Source organism: Setaria italica, chromosome IV (genome assembly GCF_000263155.2).
Source record: "Setaria italica strain Yugu1 chromosome IV, Setaria_italica_v2.0, whole genome shotgun sequence".
NCBI lineage: Eukaryota > Viridiplantae > Streptophyta > Magnoliopsida > Poales > Poaceae > Setaria > Setaria italica.
In genome coordinates, this window is record NC_028453.1 from 37,808,868 (window position 1) to 37,817,962 (window position 9,095).

At 43.4% G+C, this 9,095-nt stretch overlaps 2 protein-coding genes across 5 annotated transcripts in view; both read left to right on the forward strand.

Moving 5' to 3' along the window:
• The first annotated feature begins 275 nt into the window (after positions 1-275).
• LOC101777857 (zinc finger CCCH domain-containing protein 13) lies at positions 276-5,704 on the forward strand. 4 transcript variants are annotated; one of them, XM_012845629.2, is made up of 11 exons: positions 442-583; positions 672-2,031; positions 2,144-2,278; positions 2,368-2,401; positions 2,861-2,996; positions 3,086-3,142; positions 3,453-3,550; positions 3,664-3,735; positions 3,829-4,031; positions 4,322-4,518; positions 5,344-5,704. In XM_012845629.2, the coding sequence occupies exons 2-11, from the start codon at positions 2,016-2,018 to the stop codon at positions 5,377-5,379; spliced, it is 984 nt and encodes a 327-aa protein (XP_012701083.1). In that variant the 5' UTR covers positions 442-583; positions 672-2,015; the 3' UTR covers positions 5,380-5,704. The 4 variants fall into 4 exon arrangements, with proteins under 4 accessions (XP_004966239.1, XP_022681696.1, XP_004966242.1 ...); XM_004966182.2 differs by lacking the exon at positions 672-2,031 and having other exon boundaries at positions 276-583; XM_022825961.1 differs by having other exon boundaries at positions 306-2,031.
• A 414-nt stretch (positions 5,705-6,118) lies between these two features.
• The window catches only part of LOC101777444 (calcium homeostasis endoplasmic reticulum protein), a 4,906-nt gene continuing 1,929 nt past the window's right edge, over positions 6,119-9,095 (forward strand). The window contains exon 1 of the mRNA XM_004966181.4: positions 6,119-7,156. Within this exon, the coding sequence (XP_004966238.1) occupies positions 6,237-7,156 (920 nt within the window). The 5' untranslated portion in view covers positions 6,119-6,236. The remainder of the gene's footprint in view (positions 7,157-9,095) is intronic.

The following is a 9,095-nucleotide window of genomic DNA, read 5'->3' on the forward strand; positions in this document are numbered from 1 at the left end:
GAAAAGTCAAAACGACCTATAATTTGAGATGGAGGGAGTGGTTTTTTTCAGATCTTGAATAGCGTCTTGTACTTACCCTGGTTTCAAACAAAGTCGATATGGGGTGCATATAGCCATGTAGTAGGCCAATGGGCTGATTAGAGATGAGATGACCCTTAGCGTGTCTTTCTTGTTGGGAATATTCTCTCGTTGGGCTCAGCTGGGCCGTTTCCTGTCCTAGGTCCCATCATGGGCCTAGGCCTATATGGCTCCCGTCCTCGTCGTCGTCCTCGCCCTCCCCATTTCTCTCTTCGCATTCGTCTTCGGTTCGTCTCCTCGGCCGCCGTCTCGCCGTCTCGCGGGGTTGCAGGTTGCTGTCCGCGGGGGGGAACCATGCGGGAGGGGATGAGGGAGAGGGATAGAGGTGGGGGCGCGGATGCGCTGGACGCTCCTCCCTTCCGCGGCCCGGCGTACAAGACGAAGCTGTGCGCGCTGTGGAGGGGCAGGGGCGGCTGCTCCCGCCCCAACTGCGGCTTCGCCCACGGCGAGGCTGAGCTCCGGAGGCCGCCTCCCCGTGCCTCGTTCCAGCCTCGCCCTCGGCCTGGTATACACCACGCGCTCCTCCCTCCCTACCAGACTACCACTCCCTTACTCTCGATCCGTGCTTAGTTGGTCGTTTTAAGGCTTTGCAGCGCCTTATTGTCTGCCTAGTGATTTCGCCATAGCCAAAATATTGTGGATTTCCTGCGAATCTGTGGTATCTAGGTTTATATGGATGTGGATGGCTTCAATCCAAGAGAGATTAGTGTGCTCTTCTTGAAAGATGCGCCTTCTGCTCTTCTTGAAAGATGCGCCTTCTGCATGTTCATTGAATCGAGTTACGTATTGGGATGATTGGTTGTTGACTGGAAACATAGCCCATTGTTTGAATGCTGGTTGCGCTGCAATGAATGACAAATAGAAATGGAATCTGAATCATATGGTCTCACGAGCAGAGCTGTTGGAAGAATTGTATAATTGTAAACAACTTGCAAGAGCATCTGTGGAGGATGCACAAATGGGTGGAAAATGTTAGTAGCTGATTGTACTCGGAGAGTTCGTAGTTTCTTCTTGTGGCCAAGAGACTCTGCACTTCAATTGCGTAATATTATGATGGTTTGGCACCCGAATCTTTTTTCACTTCGTCTTGTATCTTCTTGTCTTATGGTGCATGTATACTATTTTTTCTAAGTAGTATTTGAACTGAATGCTGGCTGTTTCAGAACGCAAAAATCTTCAGCAAGCCTGATTTCATTGCAGAAAAACTTGGCATTCTTGCTGGTTATTATTTTGGTTACTACCGTTCAAGATAGCTGTCTCTTTGGCAGATTTGTTGAGATTGACTGCTTCTAGAGGATGTCAGTCCTATTTTCTTGCTGGCCTGTTTTTCAGTTGGCAATCAGTCATTTATGACCCCTCGAATGCTTATACTGTCTCAGAAGAACTTAATATGGAAGATATCACACACTTTATCTTCAGTGAGATTCATGTTATGGTCAATGTGCTTTAACAATGTTTTTAGAAGCTTTTACAGCTCATTGAAACACGCCCTTTGAATATGCTGTGTCAAGTTATATTGTGTGGCTCTGTTCTTGCCTGTCCTTCAGTATTATCTCAGAACAAGGCAGTCATATGGACAATGTATGAACAGTGAAATTAAATTTATTTGGTGATATTGAAGTTATGGAAGATTTTTCGACATGATGATCAGAACATGATATCAAATTTTAAGTGGTGTATTGGTATTGCAAGTGCTAATTTGGCGATTGGTATTCTAAGTGCTAATCAGGCGATTGGTATTACAAGTGCTAATCAGGTGATTGGTATTACAAGTACTGGTTCTATTCCAATGGAGAATGATGATTCATAATCATGTATTGCTATCTCCTCTTTCATTAGTTGTCTTGGCTCTTCTGTTTTTTATGGCATACATGGCTATCCTCCATATGGCTCATTGAATATCCTCTGATACTTATAATAGCTCATTGAATAATCATATGGCTCAAGGTTGTGGTAAGCTCAATGGGCTTCTGTGTTGCCTTGTGTCTATGTAGCTCCATCCAACTTTTGTTCTTTGGTAGCATAATCTTTCTTTCCATAAATCTTCTTGCCTACCAACTTGTAGGGAGGCGAGATTACAGAGACCAAGACTTTAGAGTCAGGCCTGAGAGAAGACACTCACCTCGTGGGAGGTATTCCCCTGAAAGAGATAACAGGGGTCGTTCAGTTCGTGATGGGAAACCAAGTTCTCAAGATAGGGGTAATCACTTTCTCTGCGCACAGCCAATAAAAATAATCATTCACCACAGTCCGTTGTGTTTTCTAACTCTTCCCTAATTTTACTTGCAGAATCTAGCCGTTCAAGATCACCTATCAGGAAGAGGTATATAGGAATAATCCTCAGAGATTTGTTTCAGCATATCCCTTTGTTCAATTTATTGTGCATTCAGTAAACACTGTATATTGCATAAATTTATTCATTACATTGGGCTAGTCTGTCTGACATCATTATGTAATTCCTGCTAATTTTCTGTTCTGTCTCCGTATGACATCATGATTTTGTTCCTGCTAATTTTCTGATTTCCTTTAGTTTTCATCTGTGCGAGCTGCAATGTACATTTGTGGTTTCCATCAGTTAATTCTATCGTTTAACCACAACCTACCATGGAGGGTCCAATCTATTACCCATTTGAAACTGTGATGGGGAAGAAGGTGTGGGTGGGTTGGGGGGGGGGGTGTTATTACCAAGGAGGTCTTGCTGCTATGTTACACATACTAGTTCTGCAATTCAGTACCTTGTGAAATTGCTTGTTTTTATGTTTCTGACCTGTGGACCTTGCAGCGAGAGAAAGCATAGCAAAAGTCCTGATGGTGGAAAAACCAATTCTTCCGAAAGTTTCAGAACTTCTGATAATGAAGACAGAGAAAAGGATGAAAAATACTTTACAAGTGATGAGAAAAATGGTTGTGAAGCACAGGTAAGTTTAAACTATGCAGTCCATTTCATTGGCACAACGTGCAAGTGGATCTATCTCACCTATTTTATATATTTACATACACCCTGCAGCTGAAGCAAATGCATCTCGATATGGAAGCGTTACGTGAAGATAAATCTAAGCTGGAGGTCAGTTATGATTTTTGGCGCATGTGGTACATATTAAATACATATAAGCTTCTGAGTTTTCACAATGTTCAGAGGAATTGAAATGCTGATGCATAGATTTCATCAGTTCAATTTCCTTTTCATTTTGGTGATCTGTTCTGGCTTAACTGTAATGATTGTAGTGAAACTTTACTGTTGGGGAATTTCAAAAGTTTCTAATTTACAAGATATTTAAATTAATCCATTAAGACAAATGCATTTCTGTGGATGAGGACTAAGCAATGACGCTAATCATCAAGTTGCAATTTTTAACTGGTTCATTGTATCACAGACGATATTGGAGAAGAAGACTGATGAAGAGCGCAAACTTTGTACCAGAGTAGAAGATCTTGAATTGCAATTGAACAAAGAGAAAGAAGATTGCCAAAGGTCTTCTATTTCTACAAAATACTTTTTATTTTTCACATCAGTTGGTGTGCATCTTTAGCAGAAGAGAGGATCCCAAGTATTGGTTTCTTCATAATGCTTCCTTTTTAATTTAGGATGACCTCCAAAACAAAGAAGCTCATCAAAGCACATGGGCGTTATATAAAAGCAAAGGAGGATTTAAAGAGGCAAGTTTCTGTTAATCATATGTCAAATATACCTTAACTTGTGTTTTGTCTGAAAGATTACTGCAATGCTGTTTACTAATTTGAGGTCTGCAGGTCTCAAGCTCGCTTTGAGAGGTTTGCAGATTTGCTTGCTTCAGATATTTTGAAGCCTTCTACCAAGGAACAAGGTTCAACTGGTATTACTGCCAATGAAGATCCATATGAAATGAGCCCACCAAGTGATCAAAGACAAAATCATGTTTCAGCATCGAGGAAAAGACCTATTGCCCTATCAGCAAGTGAAGAAGCAAAAACTGGTAAAACCTAATGAAATCTTTGGAGACATTAGTTTGATGCTGGAATAAAATTATTTATCCATATCTAAACCCTGTCACATAGTTATTAATTACTGTCTATTTTCCCTTCTTATTGGTAAAATGTTTGGCATCATTGTAGTTGTTTATGTCTGCATGGAAGCTATTAGGGCCTATATCAAACAACATGACATATCTCCTGTTCGTGCCCACAGGCATTGCTATCTCATATATGTGCACAGGTTTTGTTAGGACCCTATGCCTTTTCATGCTCAAACTGCTTTTATTTTCAGGGAAGCGACAGAGAGACAATGATGATGATATGATCCCAGCATCAGAGAACTATAGACCAGAGGATGCTCTAGAACATGTCCAAGATAGCAAGGGAACTGATATACCAAAACCATTTACAGCGAAGCAGAAATTAGGGGAGGGTGACTACCGCGAGGAAGGAAACATTGTTTCTTCAACCAATATTTTTGCAGACAGGGTGAGATATCTTTTCATATTACAATATTGTTTATAAAACATTTGTTCAGTATGTTATGAACTGTTGCCTCATTATGTTGTTATACGATTCTCTTTAATGCCCTGTATTATCCTACAGTTACTGTAGTCTTTAAAGGTGGCTGCTCTTGGTTAAACCTTGATAAAAGTTGGGCAGCATGGGATTCAAAATTTATTTTCCATTTATTCATGAAGTTGGGTATCTCATCTTTGTTTAGTTATCATGGTTACTCTGGTGAGAATAATCAACTCTGATTCCAAATTGCTTCACACTTCAATAGAAGTAATCTTTTACCCTCCTTAAATACACAGCAATTAATTTAGCACACATGCCAACAACCAATCTACCATAACTGATACTAGGGTTAATGGGCAACAGGGCAAGTGCTTCTACCACCCACTTTAATCCTTGTGCACAGGTCTGGTCCTATATTTGGAATTGGAGGGAATACACATCAGCAGGGACATTGAACAACCTTGTCATTTGGCAGGCCACTAGTATAGCTGCTCATCCTCAGGGTGATTTTTGCCCCTTGAACATGGTGGAGAACTGCTTGCCATCCTTTCAGTGATCTTACTTTGCTGTTGAATAATTGTGAAGGAGCAGATGTCTATTTTGTTCAAGATGATGTAATTGTAGGACTTAATCTTCGTACAGGTGGCTGGGTGTTTTAGGATTTGTTTGAAAGTTGTCACTGCTCCTATTTCTGTTTCTAATATGTCAATCCGTTATGAAAGTTAACTAATTTACCTTCACCAGTTCTTGAAACATAATCTTGACATTATCTGCCTTCTATTTTAACTTCAGTACAAGGGCGATGATGAGGAAGTTGATGTTGATTAACAAGCTGGTGATGTTGGTGGTTCACAAAGATTTATCCATATGGAGCAATTTCAACCGTTGACATTGATGTCCAACAGCTTCGGAAACTTCTGCGCAGTTTGCTTCGGGCAATAGGCGCCCAGCATATCAGTAGCTATTCTTGTGAAAAGACCGAATTGTGATGCTTCTAAACATTAGTACATGGTGGTAGAATTTGTGTAAGCATGATGGTAGAATTTGTGTTTTTATGTTCCCTGAGACCTCAAGAGGCTACTATCCTACTCAAATACCATGTCTTCAATTTAAAAGAAAAAAGAATCTGATGTGGTCTTAACCAGTTTCAGCCTCTGGTTACAAAGCATGCATCCATGATTCCTCTATAAAAAATAAAAACGCTGCATGGATGCAGGTTATATATAATCATATAATAGTCCATATTGTGCACAGTGGTTTAACTTAGCATGGTGAACACGTTCAGAAGAGATTATATTACTTCAAAATTTCAAATAAAATATAAATTTGCTATGTCTGAATGTTTCATGCATCATTTCATCCCTGTCCCAAGTTTCCAAGAAAAGAGACTATCAAGAACAGTGTTCCTCAGTGGGCCTGGAGGATCGCATCTTTGGTCTTTTAACGGGCCTGGGCGTATCGTTATCCAATTCCTTCCTTTTGCGGCGCAAGCAGCTTTTTAATGGGCCGAATGAGTCTGGGTCGGGACCGTCAGGTCCATCATCGGCCTTCACGAGTCCACAAGCTGCTCGGCTTCGGCTCGGCATCTCGCGAACTCTCTCGGGCCTCTTCTCCTCTCCTCCCGTCTCCGCCGCCGCCATCACCGGCTCTCCGAGCCCTACCCGTCTCCTCGCCGGAGCCCCCACATGGACCGGCAACCCCAGGACTACGCGGCGGCGGCGGCCATGGCGTACGCGCAGGCGCAGCAGCCACCGCCGCCGCAGTACGGCGGCTACCATCCGCAGGCGCCGCCGCCTCAGTACCCACCCCACCCTTACGGCGCTCCGCTCCCGCAGTACCCGCCTGCGCCCTACGCGCGTCCCATGCCGCCGGCCTACTCGCACCTAGCGCCGCACCAGCAGCCGCCTCCCCCTTACGGGGGGCACCCGCCGCCGCACGTCATGTCGACGCACTCCCCGCCGCCGCACCACCACTACATGCACCCGCCGCCGTTCGAATCCGCTCCTCCGCCGCCGGCCGCTCCCCCTGCTGATCCGGAGCTCCAGAAGCGCATCGACAAGCTCGTCGAGTACATCGGCAAGAACGGGCCGGAATTCGAGGCCATGATCCGCGACAAGCAGCACGACAACCCTGACTACGCCTTCGTCTTCGGCGGGGAAGGCCACGCCTACTACAGGTACATGCTCTGGCTCTTGCCGCGCCCACCGGCACCGGGGCCGTACCCGCCGGGGTCAATGCATATGATGCCGCCCATGGGTCCTATGATGAGGGGGCCGCCGATTCACCAGCCGGGCTACCCGACATTCTACGACCAGCACCAGCAGTTTGCTGCTGCTCACGGCCATGGGGATTATGAGGCTGCGGCGCAACCGTTCAAGGGACTACCCGGGCCACTGCCCACTGATGTTGCTGCTGAGCTGCAAGATGTGCTTAACAGTCTTAATGGCACCAAGGAATCAATAAAGGGAGCAAAAACATGGTTTATGCAAAGGTTACCATTTGTCCCTGCCCTGGCTGAAGCTCTTAGGGAGAGAGTATTTGCCTTGGAGGATTCGGAGCGCCAGCTGCACATAATTTTCCTGGTGAACGATATTCTTTTTGAAAGGTATGGCTCGATTTGACCTCTACTTTTTAAATACAACTGCTTATGCTATGCCTTGTCTTTTAAGTGTAGCACTTTAATTCATTGATTGTCGTTGTATTAATTTTGATGAGTATGAGCGATACAGTCCTTGCGGTTATGTGACTGACAAAGTGCATGTAGTGTTTGCTAATTAACAGAAATTTTTTTGATATCCTGTCAACAGTAGCACAGCAACATAGAGAATGGCTTTTTCATATTTCTAGCATTTACTATATTTGTCATCTTAATCATTCACCAAATTAGGGGTCTTTGGTGCTACATAGTTCACCTTAATTCATTTCAAAGACTTGTACTTTGCAAAACAGCTATTCATGTTCCTGAACCCTGATTTGTGGCTCTTGTTGGGTTTCAACTCTAGCCTACCCCAACTTGCTTGGGACCGAAAGGCTATGTTGTTGTTGTACTTTGCAAAAACAAGCATTTGAACAATGGAGGCATTGTTTCTTGGCAAATACTTTTTTTTTGCCTTTTGACTGATTACAGATTCATTGTGAATAAAAAAAAAGTCACGTGCTCTGTACATAGTGGTAAGAAAGATCATATGCCTATTTATTTGGGATATTTTTCTCATAGAAAAAATTGGCTCTACGGTACTGAAATAACATCGTCTTAGCCCACCCGGTACACTTTAATACCATCAAAAGATTGGGCCATCTGGAAATTTACCACTCTGTTACCCTTTCCATCCATATCCTGTCTTATCTCCTTCATCCTACCTTCATCGGTGAGTCGCAGCATCACAGGCGTGGAGGCACCCCTTCCTCATTTGGATTTCCTTCCCTTTTCCTAAATCATGAATTCGTTTTGGATGGGAGTTCAATTCCACGCAGATCCATGACAAGACGAGTTGATTTGGGCAAGTTAGAGCTCGATTTGGGGTAGTTGATTTAAGGCGGCACAATTTGAGCAAGAGGAACGGAAATTTCTGGTGGAGGCGAGCAGGTGCGCAGCGGCTTGCGCTAGAGACGGAGGTGTCTGCAAGGGAGAAGATGGACGAGCACGGCATCGAAGGCTCGAAACTTCTCCCAGACGGTGCCCTGCTTAAGCCCTGCCTGTCGTAGCAGCTAGCGCAACTGCTGCTGACCATCCACCAGAATCCAAATGCAAAAGACGATGCATAATAAATCAATTGATTTATTCTAAGTAATTCTTCTCCTTACCGTTGTATGCTGATATGAGTATTGGACGAATAAGTTGAGAGCAAGCCAACCACACCAGCAGCAAGCTTCATGGAGTGAGCTGAGGAGGTGGCAAACAAATCAGGTCCACGGCTTGGAGCAAAGGGCCGGAGGGGGAAGTCCATGATGAGGGGCAAAGAGTGAGGGAGACGTGTTGCAGTGGAGGGGAAGGCAGCAGATCTGCAGCTATGAGGATGAGTGCTGCACGGAGAGCATGTTCCATATATGGAAAACGTTTTTTGTGGATGCAACATGTCATGATGTAGTAAATTTCCAAAGGCCATGATCTTCCCATGTTATTAAAGTGTACTACCTGGGTTTGATGGCATATTTCTAAAACGGTATTCTTTTGGTCAAAGACCAATTCTTCCTTTTGCATATGAAGATGAAAGGATACTGCAGTTCTTTACGCAATGTTATAAACTGTGCAGTGTTATAAACATGACAAATAGCATCTTGTGATAGTGCTTTTCTAAACGGTAATCTGTTTGATCTTTCGAATACATCTATTTGTTAGGAGTAATCAGATCTAAGTCTCGTAATAACATGAGGAAACACTGAAGGATCCATATGGGGAAATAAGAAAAATCATGGATATATAAATATGAACTTATGCTATATAAGTCCACTAATGTATCATGATATTGAATATGGATCAAACTAAGTAGATTGGGAAATCACTTGAAGATTCTTTTTTGGTTAGGATTTTTTAACACTTTGCT